Source organism: Artemia franciscana, chromosome 11, assembly GCF_032884065.1.
Source record: "Artemia franciscana chromosome 11, ASM3288406v1, whole genome shotgun sequence".
Taxonomy (NCBI): domain Eukaryota; kingdom Metazoa; phylum Arthropoda; class Branchiopoda; order Anostraca; family Artemiidae; genus Artemia; species Artemia franciscana.
The window spans coordinates 21068339-21087259 of record NC_088873.1 but is presented as its reverse complement, the minus strand read 5'-3'; the positions used below and the strand labels follow the sequence as shown (position 1 = coordinate 21087259).

General features: G+C 33.9%; 1 protein-coding gene across 2 annotated transcripts in view; it reads left to right on the top strand.

The window, feature by feature from the left end:
• LOC136032955 (dipeptidase 1-like) overlaps positions 1-18921 on the top strand; it is a 61357-nt gene that overhangs the window by 7377 nt on the left and 35059 nt on the right. For both annotated transcript variants that reach the window (XR_010618831.1, XM_065713440.1), the window contains exon 2: positions 2219-2372. Coding sequence is in view for 1 of the 2 variants with exons in the window: in XM_065713440.1 (XP_065569512.1) it covers positions 2219-2372 (154 nt within the window). In the remaining variant the exon portion in view is untranslated. The remainder of the gene's footprint in view (positions 1-2218; positions 2373-18921) is intronic.

The window sequence follows — 18921 nt, the reverse complement described above, 5'->3', positions numbered from 1 at the left end:
GGTATAAAAAAAAACAACAATAGATTGTGCCAACATTGTTCTTTACTAAAGTAGTGCTATGGCGCTGCCTATGAAAACCGAAAAGGTATAGAATACTTTTTTTTCATAAAAAAGGGTTGCCAATAAAAACAGACAGAAATTATTATATAAAAAAAACTTTTCCAAAAAGTGAGTTTTTCATAGAAAAGTTAAGAGCTCCATTATTAAAAATGAGCAGAAATAAAGTCAAATAGTCTTCCAAGGTTAAAACTAACACAACTCACTGTCAATAAATAAATGAACAAAGCCAACAGAAATTACAATAAATAACCGAGTTAAACTCAAAACGAGCAGAAATTAACATCAGTAGGGCTTACAAGCTTTAGGCTTTCTCAAGACCAGAACATAATTTGCACATTACTGAAACCAAACACATTTTAAATTTTTTCAATTTTTTTACTTAAATAAATCAAAATTAATAAAATGAAAAAAGAAATCACCAATTCAACAACACAAATGCAGAAATAAACATACACCATAAGAAAAAAGAAACAAAAAAAGACAGAAGGAGAAAGGAAGACTGTTTTCCTACTTTAGTAATTAATATAGATCAGTACTTGAATGAGGCCTTAACCCTACTCATCCATCCAATTACATAGGTCAAACAGCATAACCATACACAATCAACCATAAAGAATAATCCATGGACAGGTAGTCGTGTCATAAGTAAGTATAAGTCGTCATTTACCAAATATTAAAAACAATAAAAAAGACAAATAATTCAGAGGCGACAACCCAACACAAGGGCTCATCAGGATAATACACACTTGCTTATAGGGTTTTGGCATTTTAAATTCCCTACCCAGGGAATCCTGCTCGAAATTTTCATCAATAACTGTATGACTCTCTAATGTCAACAAATTGGTGTTCTGATCAGAACTTTCCATTCCTAAGGCCAAAATCCCAATACTACACTTATTTGGGCCATCTCTTGTCTGTCACCGTAATTGGATTAAAAATCAACAATACTTATGTCAGAAATATACGATTAAAAATAAAGGTACTTGTGTATTATTCAGAACACACTCAATAAGTGAAGTTAGGTTCTTTCGTGAAACAAACTACGATGCAGGTACATTTTAATTGAATATTTGGTACTTGTTCATTATTCAATTGATTCAATTCAATTCAGAACCCAGTCAAGAATTTTGCTGAGAAAATCGGGTTTCATAGCCACAAAGACAAAACTCAATTCAGTTTGCTATGCATAGTAATAGAATATAGTGCCTGACTAAGGATTTTGAAATGAAGATCTGGGATTTGCCAAAGACTACAGAGAGGCAATTATATTTTTCCAGGATAAGGGGCTGTTGCCCACAACAAAACAGTGCGTCAATGGACACAACATGACTTTATACTCTTACGAGAAGGAACATTTTTGGACCTAACCTAAAATAACTTCACTTATTGAGTGTGTTCTGAATAATACACAAGTACGAAAATAAAAAACAGTAAAAATCAAAAAAGAAAAAATACAAGCAGAAGGGGAGAGTCCTCAGTCGTTACTTAATTAAACAACCAAAAATAAAGCAATAGAGTAGGAACTAGGAAAGTACGGTAATTTTGGGTTGTTAAACACTGCTGGTAAATGCTCTCTGCTGGTAAATGTTAAACACTAGCTGGTAGAAGTTCGGTGATTACAAGAAACAAGATTGAAGTGAACCTAATAGCAAGCAAATTGTCATTCAGTGAAAGCCATGAGCTATTTCTTGCACTGCACAAAAAAATTATTTTGTATTTGCCAGGGAATACCCATTGTGATTTAATTAACAAACCGTAATCCAGAGCTATCCTAACTGGGAAGAGATCATGTTTTAGAATATTATAATTTATTTCGATCTCAATTCTTCCTTTCCTGCTTACCAACGAACTATTTCATAATATTTTCAATGCATAGAGTAATAATGGAATTTTGAACTTTTGAGAATTTTCTAGAATTCAGAAATTTTAATATGGGAGGAGGGGCTATTGGACCCTATTAAAAATATTGTTTTTGACCCAATTGTATTTTTTTTTAGTTCATCCTCATCTAAAATTTTATCATGAATCGATTTTGACATGTTAAACCAAAAATAATACTACCAATTTCAGGCAAAGCGATGCAATACTAGCGACGGATGTGTACTTTTTAATTTGTTTAAATTAATTTGTAGTTTAATCATTAGTTTTTTCTTCTAAGGCATAATGACTTCCCATATAATCTGTTGAGACTACGTCGTAACAAACTGGAAGGCTTTGACTTCTACGACTTGACCTCTGTTGAGCCATGGGCTAGTGACGAAAGCTCCTTCACAGATCTGAAAAGATTAAGAGCAGGGAAAGTTGGAGCTCAGGTAAAGTTTTTGATCATTACTTAAGGCAAAAGTTAATTTTATAAAAGAAAAAGTATAAATGCGGGTAGTTTTTTTTTTCCGGCTGTAAAAACTTTTACTTTCTCGATTTATCCATTTAACTGTGAAGAAAGGCAGGTGCCATCATGTTTAATTTCTATAAAAGATTTATTTTGACAGAATTGCAGTTTGGCAATAGCAATACCTCTAACTTCAGTATAAGAAATAAGTAAGTGGGGTAACAAATTTAACTTCAGTAAGAAATAAGCTAATGTATCAATAATTGTTTGTATCAATAATCAATAATCATCACCTACTGTTTGAGAGATAGAGTATTTTCTATGTGTAAGTAATTAACTATTGTTGGTAACTCATTACTGTTTGTGTTTATATTACTAAATCGATCAGTTTTGTAACTACTTCAAAAATATTATAGATAGGTTTGAATTTATAACACGTAATTAAATCCTGCAAATCGTCTGAAAACACAAAACATAGTCAAATGCAACATTATTAAACAATGCTGCTCAATAATAATAACCGAATTTATACATAACTTTTGTGCTAAACTTGGACATACACTCATATTTTTTATTTCTACTACCCTGTTTTTTTGTAGGATAACTTTTTATTTTCGTTTTTTTTCAAGTTGGGTGTTTTGGATTCATAAAAAAAATAAGTTCTTCAATTATAAGTAGATGTTCTTTGTGCTACAGCCCACTTATTTTCCAAAAGATGACAGTTTTCTTAGCACCAACAGTGTTTGAAGAATTTTCTTTTGATTTTTTTCTCGATTTCATTTTATTTATTTTTGTGAAGTAAGAAAACTATAAAAAAAAATTAAGAAAAATACTGGACGTCGTGAATACTGAACGGACGGACGGACGAACACGAGAAATTTTTGTTTTTTGTGCAAGTACTCAGCATAAAATCTTTTTCCTTTATTCTGTTTAAAAGAAATCGAAAACATCTCACAAAAAAAAATTTGAACGCTTATATCACAAAAACTGTCGACGATAGAAAAACTTTGGCTTTGTTTTAACTGCCACTACTAACAACTCAATGCAGCACCAAGCCGCCCAAGGCAAACACAACCACGTACGCTCATTCTTTATTCTAATCTATTCAAAGCCTCCCTCTTTAAACCTTCAAAGAAGTTCCAATTTTCTTTAAATCCTTCCTTACGACCTCCTCCCGCCCAATTCGGATACGACCTGCTTTGGTTTTGGTCCTAAAAGGCTGATGGTTGGTCGAAAAGGTTGATAGTGGCTAATCTGTCATTGTTCATAGCAAAAGTCTCCTAGCAATCTCAGCCTTTCTCTTATTGTAACCCTAGAATGCGGAATAGAACCACATTTTTTGTACAGTTTAAAGTTTGAAATACGGTCAGTCAGCCAAAACAATCCGTAGACAATCCTCTGGAAAACATCTGATAAAATATATTCTATCTTATGGAGTGCCCACGTTTCAAAACCATAATTGACCACTTCAAATGTAAAAAAACTTTTTTCAAACGTAAAAAAAATATTATAAGCCTTGGCTATTTTACTTTCAATATATTTACTGCATCCACCATCTTTACTAATAATACTACCTAGGTGAGTGAAGCTACCCACCGGCCCATCGATCTTCTCGTTACCCAACATCACCTCTTCACCTTCATGTACTTCCAGTCTAAGTGACGTGCTCCTTGAGCTCTCACAGCCTCAAAAAACCCTTCCTTTTGCTAACGTCTTCGTCTAGGACGGTCAATTCATCAGCATTATTGATTCAATAGGAAATCAGCTACTAGCCTCATTTTCTACCTTAACCGCAGCAACGTTATTCTCGTATGTAGCACTAATCACTTTTATATATTTACCTGGTATACCCTACAAGGAAGGAACCTTCGCTAAACCTCTTCTGTCGGCTGAATTAAACACTACAAAACTCATAATATATAAAACATAGGACTATAGGGGCCTTATGACTCAAAAACTTTTTAATTATTAATCTAAATGTGAAAATTGGGTCGACGCATCCCCTCCCCATGGTAACATTACACGTATCCTCTCTTAAAAACTTATCTATAGGATCTCAAGTCTATAAACTATCATATTGTCTTACTTACTTGAAGCTCTTGCTCAACAAAAGTGAACCAGACGTCAGCACCGTTAGACGTCTCCAGAGTGTTCAGTCCTGGGTGAAGGTTTGAGTTTCACCAAGGTTGATGTTCCTGGTAGTGAGTCGATCACGGATGACGTCCATCCATCTTATGCACGGTCTACTTCTGGGGCGTTTTCAGCCACTTGCAGTTGGATCGAAGTGAAAGATGAGTTGGGCAGGTGTTTGAGTTGGCAGTCGAAGTAGATGACCACACCAACTTAGCGAGCAAGACTCAAGCTGCTAAGACAGGGATGCTAAATTAAAAGACTGGAGGATCTCCAAGTTCTGTACCCTGTTCAACCATCTAATGTAATCGATTTTGCAGAGATATTTCATCTGGACTGCATGTACTTTGATCATCTGTGGCTGAGTCATGAACCAAGTATCTGTACAGCATAACACTAGCTATCGAGGCGGAATAGATTCGTGAAAAAAAAACGAATCCTCATAATACGTAATCTACTTTCAACAGAAACCAAGCTCATGCCTCTATGCTATCACACTCTTATATCCTTTTTTATATAGGGGCTTATATAAATTTTACTAAAATCACTAGGTTCTTCCGTATTCAAAATCTTCAATAATCGATCTATAACTTCACTACCACCATATTAAAAAAAATCAGCCCGCGAGTCGCAAAAAATCGTACTGCCAATCGGTAAAACCGCACTGCGAATATAAAAAAAGTGGTTGTTCCTCCCAGAAAATTACTCCAGTAGAAAATTTCATCCTAAAGAAAATATCCCCTGAAAAATACCCCTTCCGTGGAAAAACCCCATAGTAAATTCCCCCAGATAAGTTCTTCCTGGAAAATTTCACTCACGCGCAAAATTAACCAGCCATAGAGAAATAACAGAAATATTCCCAGAAATAAAGACCGACTACATTTCAATTTCTAGCCCTCCCCCACCCCTTCATTAGAAATAATTTTGCACTTCATGTGAAGGCTCAATGAGAGCTAAGATGTTCTGGTATTGAAATACATCCTTTGAGACATCTGCCCCCATCTCTAACTACAAAACAATCGGACAACCCTACTGTAGAAGCTTATAGCTTTCATCTACAAATATTAGGAATTGTGTATTTTTTGCTAAAGAATGATCAGAATGAAAACAACAACAAGTAAATTAAAATGGAATATATCTAAGGGAGTGAAATTTTTTCAAACCTTAAGAAAATTTTGGCTCTATACACAAGAGCCGTCCTGAGCAAATACATATATAAATGAAAGAAAACTTACAGCAATACAGAAAAATTTAACAAGTTTGTTGTTTCTATGATGAAAAAGCAGCGTGGCCTTCGTCATTATTTAAAGACCATGGATGTATCTAGTTTGATGATGAATTTCGAGGGATGAACGAATCAAACCGAGGGTCCTAAAAGATCGGGAGAGAGCTCATTCGAATAAAAATTAAAGATTTAAATGCCCTTTAAGTGATGAAACAGAATTGAGGGCAACTAGCCCCCTTCCTATACCCTTTTTTCTCCAAAAATACTCGAGTGAAATTCTGAGATAACTATTTGGTTCATCATAACTGAAAGGTACGACCACTCTTTAAATAAAAACTGGGCAAAATAGCACTGCCTATTTAAAGAACGATGTTGGCACAATATATTTTTATTTTTGGTTTTAGACTATGGCACTTCGTATAGAAGGAGTTTTCATAAAAACTTCAAAAAGGACTGATTCGATTTGAAATTGAAAAGGCTAGTTCTCCCTTTCAAAAGTCGAAAGTGATTGGAGGACAACGAACCCTCTCCCACGCCCATCATTTTCCCAAACATATCCAATCAAAATTTTGAGATCGCAATTTTGTTCAACATAATTTAAAAGTAGAGAAATTGTGTCATTAAGGATGACCCCCCCCCCTCCGTAGCCCTCAGGGTGAGGGTTGTAAGTTATACCTTGGAAGCATATAAGGTTTTTAGAGAAAGGGTGGACGGAAAATCTTCGGAGAGATCTCATTGGTTTGGTAATCAGGAGTTCTAGTGCCCTTTTTAAGATTCAAAGTGATTGTAGGGCAGATGCCCCCTATACCTCATATTATCTCGAAATGAATCAGATAGAAATTGTGAGATAGCCATTTTGTTTAAAATAGTCTAAATATCATATAAACAAGCTTTTGGTTTGAAGTAAACCCCTTGAGCCTGGGAGAAAGGATTGTAAGTTATGCCCCGGGGGCATTTGAGGTTTGTTATGCAAGGGGTGGTTGTTTAAACCATAGAGGAATCTCATTCGGTTGAAAGTTCTAAGTCCTAGTTAAGGGTCATAAGTGATGGAGGGCAACTATCCTCTCCCCCCCCGGACTACCCCTCTTTTCACCAAATGAATCTGATCGAAATTATGAGATATTGATTTTATTTAAAATAGTCCAAAGAACATATACCAATGCCGATAGGATTGACACAACCCCCCAATGCCCTGGAAATAGGGTTGTAAGTCTTGCCCTGTTGGTATATAAGGTTTTTATGGAATGGGTGGTCGTATAAATTTCAAATGTGGCTCGTTTGATTTGAAATTAGAAGTTATAGTGTCCTTCTTAAGAGTCAAAAGTTATTTGAGAGCATCCAGCCAACCCCCCATCCCCATCATTTTAGTTTTGTGTATTTTACCTAATTTGAGTTTTTCTTCTTATATATTTTTGCATTGTCGAGGACGGCCCTTGGAAATAGGGCCGAAATATTCATTCTAATTTTGTTTCCCACGGTCTTGTGAAATTATCTATTGTTCTTCTTGTTTTTGGAATGTAAGTTTACGCTTCTGCTAGAATAGCGAAAGGTATACTGAAAATGCAAGCGAGAAAATCAAATATTTTAACGCGATAAACGAGATAAATTTATAAGCAATGGGGATTTTCTTATTAGGGAGTGGGTGAGGCTTTAAATGTTAATCCAATATAGAGAGCTATAGTAGTTTAAATTTGGGTATAATTTCACCCATTTTTTTTTTTTGGGGGGGAGAGGGATATATATATATATATATATATATATATATATATATATATATATATATATATATATATATATATATATATATATATATATATATATATATATATATATATATATATATATATATATATATATATATATATATATATATATATATATATATATATATATATATATATATATATATATATATATATATATATATATATATAGTTTTAATATTTTTCATTTATTAAAGTTCAAAAAGCTAAAATATTAAAATATATTCTTCTATTTAAATCATACACTGAACAATCGAGTCAAGACTCAAAACGAGTAAAAATTAATAAAGGTAGGGCTGACAACTCATACCTTCTCAAGCCAAGACCATAATTTGTGCTCTACTTTAAACAAAATACATTTAAAATGTTTTTACTTTGGTTTTACTTGTTTAAATTTTTTTTACTAGATATATAAAGGGGGAAGTCTTCCCCCTTGCAATCCAATTACAGCGCGAATGTCATCCGTGCTTTGCAGAAAGCATATATTTTAACGGTTTTAAAGCAAAAGAGAAATAAAAATGGACTTTTTGTCAAACAAAAACTCAAGGCTGTATCCACAATAAAAGGCTTACCTGGTTTAAGCTTCCCCCCCCCTCCATCCCTATCATCCAAAAGCTAAATTCTGCTCTTAAACAGGCTACAAAAATATAAATAAACTAATCCTGATGTGTTTTGTAAGGTTTTATAGTACCCCCCCCTGACAAAACACCCAAAACAATGCATCCTGTGCGAGGGTGTTATTGTATTCCAGTTTTGCCATCCCCCATCACTCAAATATTCAATTTTACTAATAAAAAATCTACAAAAATACTTTTAAATAGATTTTGGTGTGTTTTGTAAAGTTTTTTTGTTAACACCCCCCTCAAAAAATCAATGACTCTCCCCAGAAAACAATCCTAGATATAGACATACAAATAAGCTAAACTGTTCACAATACATATTGTCTTCAATGAAATACAGTTTAGAGTTTGTAGAACCAAAGCAAAGCAGAAGAAACCACCATTATTTATTTTATTGTAAACATTGATTCGTCGGGGGATATCATTTTTTTTTTTTTTTGCGTTGAGGTCAAACTAAATTAATTTTAATTAATTATTAAGTAAAACAATAATGATTAAAAATTAAAATTCTAATAATAATCAAGATCTATAAAAAGGAAAATTTCATGTTAAAAAAACAAAAACGATTTTATGTCTAAATTCTTCTTTTAATTTCATTTCATTTAAACATAGAGCAATGGTGCCTCCATTATCTTTTGAAAATGAATAGTTTTATTTTTTGGAGAAATCCATTTTATTCTTTGGAATGAAGCTTATCAATGACACATCTATTCGGTTCTTTTATGCATTTTTAAAGGAAGGTGTTCGCAATGGAAAAATATTAATGGAACTTAAGTGCATATCAGCCTGATGGAACTAAATAAAATATAAAATTAATCATAAAAGTTAATGATAAAATAGAAATTTCTTGAAATAGAAATTTCAAGAAATTTCTAGTTCCTTTTTAAGAGTCAATGTGATAAAGGTCTACTAGCCCCCCCCCACTACCCCTCTTTTCAGCAAACGTATCTGATTGAAATTATACGATGACCATTGTGTTTAAAATAGTTCAAATAACATATAACAATCCGTCCAGGGTTGACGCAACCCCCCAGAGCCCAGGGGAAGGGCTTTAAGCTATATCCTGGGGGCATATAAGGTTTTTATGGAATGAGTGGTCGTATAAAACTCAGATGGGTCTCATTTGACTTGAAATCGAAAGTTATATTGCCCTTTTTACGATTCAAAGTGATTTGAGAGGAACTCCCCCCCCGCCTATTATTTCTCAAAAGAAACACCCAAACAAAGTTTTGAGATATCAATTTTCTCAGCATTGTTGAAAGGTTTAGTAAGTATGCGTTTGTGTATGTCAACCCCCCGAAGCCTCTGGGCAAAGGCTGTAAGTTAGGCAACTTGTTCATTGTTTACATATAGTCTGTGTTATTGAGAAACGCTATGCATTTTTGACTTATAATTTCCCTAAATACCAAGGGCTGAGAGAAAAGTCTTTCAGAGAATATCGAGGGGAGTGTTCAACTAAATCAAAACATTTTATGTACATATAGGCTATCAAAAGAGTGTAACCCAGAAATGACTAAGTATATTAATTTGGAACTTTCGGGAAATGATAAGGGAGATGATCAATTGACCAAAAGGCCATATTTTCACGCTACTACTTCTATAACTGCCGCTTCTACCGCTACAACAACTACTATTGCTACCACCACTATTATCGCTAAAATTACTACTTTTTTAGCGAGTACTACTAAGGCTGAGGATATTGAAAAAAAAAATCTGAGCAAACGTTGCGGGGAAAGTTGAACTAAATCAAAATATACTGTGTGTATACAGATTGCTGATGCGGACATATCAACAATGTTTTTGGAACCGCTTATCGTATCAATTGGAAACTTCAGGGGCATCATGAGTGGGATGTTCAGTTGACCAAAAGGCAAAATGTAACTGCTACTACTACTATTAATACTGCTGCTGTTACTTTTACTAGTAATAATAATACACTATTGCAACTACTACTGTTTCTACTACTACCACTACTATTATGATACTAGTACAATTAAGGCTAAGTCTGTGAAGGTAAAATTTGAGGGATGGCAAATTCAACATTACAAAAGACACTATGTGTATTTAGATTGTCAAAATGGCGTATCTTAAGAATTGATCTGTGCATTAAGTTGAAACTCTCAGAGGAATGCTTAAAGGGGAAGAGCAATCGGACCAAAAGACAATATGTGAACACTACTACTAATACTACTACCACTGCAATATAGTTCTACTACTACTATTATTACTGTTCCAACTACTACTTCTATTGCAACTACTTTCAAGGATAAGAGCATTAAGATGAAAATTCAAAGAGGTATATGAATATACAGATTATGAAAAGTTCATATCGACAAGGTATAGCAATGGTTAATTGTTTTAAGTTGAGTAGTAATACTACTGCTGTGACGATTATTGGAACTATTTCTAAGGGTTTGAAGATGAAGCTTTCAGAGAATATTTCTGAAAATTTCTGTTGTAGGGATGAGAACCTGCTATCCGTATAGGGCGGTTGTCAAAAGGGCGGATCAGCAGCATTGTAGGAACAGTTTCGTGATTGAAATCAAAACTTGCAAAGCTTGTTGGGGGGGATGTAGAACTAGCCAAAGACAACATTTTATCATAATGCTACTACTTCTACTCCTACAACTACTACTACTTCTACTATTATCATTACTGCTACTACTTCTATTTTAATTCAATTCATTTAATTCAATTCATTTTATTTACGCTCAATTACCAAAAACATACACAACTCTCCCATGAAGGGCGCAACCGTGTCCTATGCGGGAGCGCATGGCATTTATTTAACTAATCACCAACAATAATACACATCTCCTACCCCTCCTTAACACCCTACCCACCCTTATAAACTAATAATAATAACCTATATATATTTATTAAAATACTGGGAAAGATATTCCAACTTTACCTAATTTTCAAAAAAATAAATTTTCAATCTATTTTTAAACACAAACTGGTTCTCCGACTCCCTGATTCTCTCCGGAAGACGATTTCACACCTTCACGCCCGACTTTCATACACAAAACTCACCTATAGACGACTCTCCAATATCATAGACTGGTAGACTCAAATTTCTCGCCTCATACTCATGGTAATGGGTATGATCCAATAAAAATTTCTAAAATATGAAGGGCACAGCTGATTTAAACTCTTATAAACAAATACACCAATCTGGTGTTCACATATCTTTTTTACCGGTAAAATACATAATGACTTAAAACAATTAACCGTATCACTACAATTAAGACATTCCCCTAAAATGTGAGGGCTTTATTTTGCATAACCTGCACTTTCTTAAAATTTCAATCAAAGTTACATGCATAAATAGAACATCCATGCGTTATATAAGAATGAATTAAAGCATAATAAATATTTTTCAAAGCACTTAGAGGTAAAAAATGTTTAAATCTCCTCAGAATTCCAACACCTCTTGCAATTTTCGATGACAAAATTTCACAATGTCGCTTAAAATTAAAATTTACTTCCAAATGAAAACCTAGATATTTACAGTCAAAAACTTGTATCAATTCCGAACCATCAAACATCAATTTGAAAGCATTATTTTCAATTTGACCTATCTTACAAAAAATTAAATAATTTGTTTTTCTTTTATTTACAGACAAAAAGCTTGTACACGTAAACGTTAGTAGTTGAGTAACTGTCTGGTTCGCCTTTTCTCCCAGCTCTTGAAGAGACTTCGCAGTGATGGTAAGCGCTGCGTCATCGGCAAACGTGGTTAAATCTGCTTCCGATAAATAGAAACGTAGAGTATCCACATATATCAAAAATAATAGTGGTCCAGGCACAGAACCCTGTGGCACACCGCACACCAGAGGAAATAACTTACTACTTAAATCACCAACAACTACTTTCATACTTATTCCATATAAATACGACTTGAACCATTCAAGCTGTGTACTAAATCCTAAGCGCGGACATCCTGTTTAACAAAACTTCGAAATCAACAGTCTCGAATGCTTTTCTTAAATCTACAAAAATTGTCATAGGAATATGTCCTTTTTTGAGTGTACCATTTATAAGATCCATCAGGTCATGTAATGCATCAGAGGTTGAGTGTCCTCTCCGAAATCCAAACTGGCATTTCAGAAAGCCGAGTCCCTCCAGGTAACTGTGGAGGCGTTTATGTGCAACTTTTTCACATAGTTTTGATAAAATTGGTAAAAGCGATATCGGTCTATCGTTTGTTCGGTCTTTTTTGCATCCTTCCTTGTGAAGGGGTAATACTTTCGATGGCTTGAGCTCACTAGGAGACTTTCCAGTTTCAAAGGACAAGTTAATGAGGAACACAAGGCATGGCATGATATGATTCATTACGCTTTTCACAGCATTTAGGTTCAAACCGTCTGTCCCTGCTGCGTTAGATTACAGATCTTTGATTATTTTCGTCAGTTCACTCTCATCACACTTATCAAATTCAGATGTATGTCTTTCGCCTCTTGTAACCCCAAAAAGATTATCCAAAAGAAAATCACTTTTAGCTTGAACATCTCTCTTAATATCACTTCCAATTTCTGAGAAAAATTTACCAAATTTATCCGCTATTTACTAACCATCTGATATTAAATGACCTTCGATCAGTAGATTCTGACATTCATCTCTATGATTCATTTTTCCTTTCAGCACATTATCCACTAGATCCCACGTCCCTCTCATACCCTCCTGTTTTTCTTTAAACACTTCACTGTAAAACTCTTTGATGCGCTTTCGTCGCATGTGATTTACTTTGTTTCTGAGTAGTTTAAACTCTGAAATTCAGCCCAGATGGGCAATTCAAATAAGTCTTTCAAGCATTATTTCTCACTTCAATCAAATTAATAATCTCTTGTGTGATCCAAGGTTTTCTCTTGGTATCTTTCCGATGATTTACATATTTGAGAGGACAGCATTCATCATATATTGGAACGAGAACGTTCATAAACTTTTCAAAAGCAGGGCATGCGTCCTTTTCCTTGTAAATATCGTCCCACAATATAACGCTCACATTTTCAATAAATTTTGAAGATTTTCCTTCTTCGTTTCTCTCACTAAAATTTTTCTTTTGTTCTGCTTCAACTTAGTATGTATATTCGGTATCGAGGATATTAGGGTTAAATGATCCGACGCGGGATAAATCGCCGCGTCACAATGGCAAATATTGATTAAAACATCAGATACGAAAATACTGCATATCAATGTCGCTGATTTATCACTAATCCTTGATGGAATCAAATTCACTGGAAAATACCTATGCGAAATCATAAAATTTAAAAAAATCTAACTTAAAACCATTACAATTAAAAAGATTAAAATTAAAATCACCCGTTATCACACACTGCATATCATACACGCATCCCAGTCTATCCATAAAACTCTCAATCTCGATCAACGACTCTTGCAGAGAAGAACCAGGGGGCCGGTAAACCAGGCAAATAATAACTTTTAAATTATCATTTATTTCCACTTCAATACTGAAAATTCCCACCTTACCTTCAATCCATAAACTCAAATCATCTTTCCCCCTGTACTTTAACTCCTCCTTAACAATAAATGCTAGCCTACCTCTAGCCATATTTTGACGGGTCCTTGATGCCAGACAATAACCTGGAAAAGGGTAAGACGAAAGAATTGTTTCAACTGAAAAAAATGTTTCACACACACCAACTATATCAATTTCATAATTACAAATACTAACATACTTAACCATTTCCCCATGAGACGACGTAATATGGCAATTCCATTCGGCCACGCATAAATCATCTTTCTTTTTGTCAACTTTTTCCCTATTTATAAGGTTAATATACTTGATTCCTCTTTGCGGGTCAAATGGCCGACGTTCTACTTCGATTCTACTACCCACATGACATGATAAAATCTCATCACCAGATAACTGATCATTTACAAATATTTCAAGGTGACTACTGCTATTATATAATTACTATTATTTAATATTGCCACCAAAGCTAAGACTACTATTATTAACTCTGCTCCTACTGCTACTACTATAACTACTGCTAATTAAATAAAAAAAATAATTTTTTTAACTGAAAGTAAGGAGCGACATTAAAACTTAAAACGAACAGAAATTAATTCGTATATGAAAGGGGCTGCTTCTTCATCAACGCCCCGCTCTTTACGCTAAGGTTTGACTCTTTCTCTCAACTCTTCTTTTTAAAACAGTAAAAAACTTTAGCGTAAAGAGCGGGGCGTTGATGAGGAAGCAGCCCCTTTCATATACGAAGTAATTTCTGATTGTTTTAAGTTTTAATGTCGCTCCTTACTTTCATTTAAAAAAAACTTGTTTTTTTTATTTAATTTCTGAACGTTTTTGAATCAATGCATGTTTTGATTTTGGCTCTCCGCAGAAAAATAATTAAAATGAAATTTGCATATTTTTTTTGGGGGGGGGGGGCTAAATGGCTTTCTCATAGTTTTGATGGAATGATTTTGAAAAAAAAAGCGGGGGAGGAAGCCTAGTTGCCCTCCGATTTTTTGGTTACTTATAAAGGCAACTAGAACTTTTAATTTTTTACGAATGTTTTTATTAGTAAAAGATATACGTAGCTTATAAATAAGCTTACGAGACGAACTTTTGTATTCTCATGTTTTTATTACATATATGAGGGGGTTCACCCCCTCGTCAGTACCCCGCTCTTTACACTAAAGCTTAAATTTTGTCCCAATTCATTAAGAATGACCCCTGAATCACAAAAGCCGTAGAATAAATAGTTGAAATGACTATGAATACTTTAGCGTAAAGAGCGAGGTATTAGGTGGAGGTGAGCCCCTCATATGCGTAATAATTTCTGTTCGTTTTAAGCTTTAATGCTGCTCCTTACTTCTAGTTGAAAAAACTTTTTCATATTTTTTTTTTTAATAATGCTAGAAAATCCTGCCCTCCCTTCATGGAAATTTTCTTCCCCCATGACAAAATCCTTGATGGAAAGTTCCCTCAACATATCCGCCTCTTCTCAACCCCTCCCCCCAACCAAAAAATCCCCCTGAAAACGTCTGTACACTTTCCAATAACCATTACTATTATGTAAGCACTGGTCAAAGTTTTTAACTTGTAGCCCCTCCCATGGGGACTTTGGGGCAGTAAGTTGTCCCCAAAGACATAGTTATAAGGTTTTTCGACTATGTTGAATAAAATGGCTATCTCAGAATTTTGATCCGTTGACTTTGAGAAAATAATTAGCGTGGGAGGGGGCCTAGGAGCCCTCCAATTTTTTTGTCACTTAAAAAGGGCACTAGAACTTTTCACTTCCGTTATAGTGAGCCCTCTCGCAACATTTTAGGACCACTGGGTCGATACGATAACCCCTTAAACACGCATGGATCAAAAAATACAAAATTCCACAGTTTTGTAGATAGGAACTTGAAGCTTCTACAATAGGGGTCTCTGATAAACTGAATCTGATGGTGTGATTTTCGTTAAGATGCTATGAATTTTGGGGGGTGTTTCCCCTATTTTCTAAAAGAAGGCAAATTTTCTCAGGCTCGTAACTTTTGATGGGTAAGACTAAACTTGATGAAACTTATTTATTTAAAATCAGCATTAAAATGCGACTCTTTTGATGTAGCTATTTGTATCAAAAATCCTTTTTTTAGAGTTTTGGTTACTACTGAGCCGGGTCGCCCCTTACTACAGTTCGTTACCACTAACTGTTTGATAAACCTAAGCGTATTAAGGTGAAAATTTTGGGCAATATTGAAATTGTGAAGAAATAAATCAAAACACACTATGCCCACGAAGGTTGTCAAGAGGATATTTAGCAATATTTCAGGACCGGTTTATGGTATTAACTTAAAAAAAAGGTCTGTTGAAGGGGATGTTAAAAAAAAAAGGTGCTATGGGCATACTGGTACTAATGCTAAAGCTGTCAAAGATCATAGATAGAAATTTTTCGAATGGTATTAAATTTTATTTTTCAGGTTAGCTGGAGGAAGTGTTAAACTAAATTAAAAACTACTTTTTGTGTTCAGATTTTAAAAGGGTAAATGTTGTTAAAAATAGTTAAAAAGTTTCTCCAGCATACAAATAACAGGCCAAGCTATAAACTATAAAATTAAAACCGAAAATATTTAAACTATTATTTTCTTTTTCCCTGAAAAAGAATGCCAGTATAAAGTGAACAGAACTAATTAAAAATTAAACATTAATTAAAACATATAACTAATTAAACAACTAATAACTAATTAAACATTTTCGACAAAACAAGTTTTTCAAAAAAAAAGTGAAGAACTCCATTAAACTAAAAATGCGCATAAATAAAATTAAATGATGTACCAAGCACAAAACCACCATAAATCAGCATAAAAAAATAAATGAAACTCAAAACGAACAGAAATTACGATAAATAACCGAGTTAAACTCAAAATGAGCAGAAATTGACGTGAGCAGGTGTGCAAAACCCCTATGCCTTCCCCTGGCCAGAACACAATTTGAACTTTACTTAAAAAACATTTAATGTTGTCACTTTTACAACTTTAATAAATCAAATATTATTAACATTTTAAGGAATAAATATCAGCACATGTACATTAAACTAACAATGTACATTCATTTGTATTTTTTTCAGTAAAGTACAAATTATGTTCTGGCCTTTGGGAGGCATAGGGGTTTTGACCCCTACTCATGTCAATTTCTGCTCGTTTTGAGTTTAACTTGGTTATTGTAATTTCTGTTTGTTTTGGGTTTCATTTATTTGTCGATTCGTGGTGGTTTTACGCTTGGTAGATCAATTGATTAAATTTTTGCTCATTTTTGGTTTAATCGAGTATTTTACTTTTGTTTTAAAAACATGTTTTGTTTGAAAAGTTTATTTTTTTGATTAATATCTTAACAATGGACAACTTGCATAACCTACAGCGCTTGCCCCAGGGACTGTGTTTTCTTTTAGCCCTGAAGGCATGTTTTGGCATTTCGGATATTTTGAACAAAATGGCTTCCTAAAAATTTTGATATGATACATTTGGAGAAAAAGCCCATGAGGGGGATGGGGTTGATTGCCCCCGATCATTTTTATCTCTTAAAACGGCACTAGAACTTTAAATTAGCATTTTAACGAATCCCCTCCGAAGTTTGTACGGCCACGCCTTCCATATGAAATGCCTTGGGAGAAAAAAGATAAATGTATAAGCAATAAGACATTAAAACCCTATGGCTATTTACTATAGACAACGATACAGCGTTGCCTCTTAAACAGGTGAATAAAACGTTCAATTTCCTTTCTAATGAACATCCGAAGTTGTTCAGGAGGAATATAGGGGTAATTATCTGGAATTATTTTCTGTGTGGATAATTTTCTAGAGAGGAATTTTCCGAGGGGAAATTTTCCACACGGAGGGGGTGGGTATTTTCTGAGATGACGGTTATTAAATAAAGTATTTAAAATTAAGGTTTGTGCTGAAAGATCAAATCTGCAAAATTGTGTATTAAAGTGATATGGTGCCTTAGAAATCATTTTGCGAGCTGCAGGATCGGCTGACCGTCACAAACACAAAGGACCCATTAGCAAATTCTCCCAAGAGACTATACATTATTGATATGTGTTGATAATCTCTGGTTTGTCGGTGAAATTTGATTGAAAAAAGTGAATTTCTACGCCCTTTTTATCGGTAAGCTTATAGTAAATAGTTAAACAGTTTGTGACACGAACTATTTTGAAGCAAATGGCTATATTAAAATTTTTATCGGATGTCTTTGGGGAAAACTTGGGCGTAGTAGGGGGTCTTTTTACCCTCCAATCTTTCTGGTCACTTAAAAAGGGCACTAGAGCATTTTAATCCCTTTTAAATAAGCTCTCCTGATCTTCTAGGACCATTTATTCGATATAATCAACCCCGGTGAAAACAAAAGACAATAAATAAAAAATAAAACACATCTATGATTTTTCTTCTACCAAAATATACGAAACTCCACAAAATACCTCAGTTTCCAAATTGCTCAAATAAAAGTTCTTTTGAGCTTGTTTTTAGCGTTTTCCTAGCAGGTATATTAGAACAATTTAGGGATTGCCTTTTTCTAAAGTTTAAAAAGAATATTCTGCTCTATTTAATCGAAAAAATAATTATCCACACTTTCTAGCGTTGCAAGTTTTATCAAAACTGAGTATTTCCATCTCCAGCACAAAATGCGACATATTAAATGGTTTTTCTAGGATTTCTGAAAAAGTAGGGTCCTATTTTTAGATTTCTATCATTTAATCGAATCTCTTTTCTAAATCTCACAAACTGGGATAAAACTGCACAACCAATGTGTAGTCTTAAAGCAAAAACATCATCTAGTCAAGACAATATGTCCTTCATAAGCAATCAATCTCATAATATTTAGTAAACTCAAAAAAAAATACTTGTCATAATATTTGACATGAAGTTACATAGTAATGATGATATCAGCAATTTCTTATCATGTTTACAACCCTAGGTCGAAAGCGTAATGTCAACTTGCGTAAATTTATAATCGGAGGCGTTATTTTGATAAGAAACTTCATGTATCATTGTTAAAATCAATAATTGGAAAATGCAAAGAGCAAACAATTTATATGAGAATATGACAAATCTTTCGGAATATTTACTGACTTTAGGAAACTAATAAGGAAGGAAACAAGTTCTAATTTTGGAAAATAACAACTGACGATGTCCAGTGCTACTTTATAAAAACCGCAAAGCTAGCAGCACCTAGCAGTAAAAGTATAACGCGTTTTAAATAAACACCTGTGTTAAGAAGTACTTTTATAAAATGCAACTCAATGTTATAGCGTTAGTAGTGATTATATAGAAGTTGTTTTT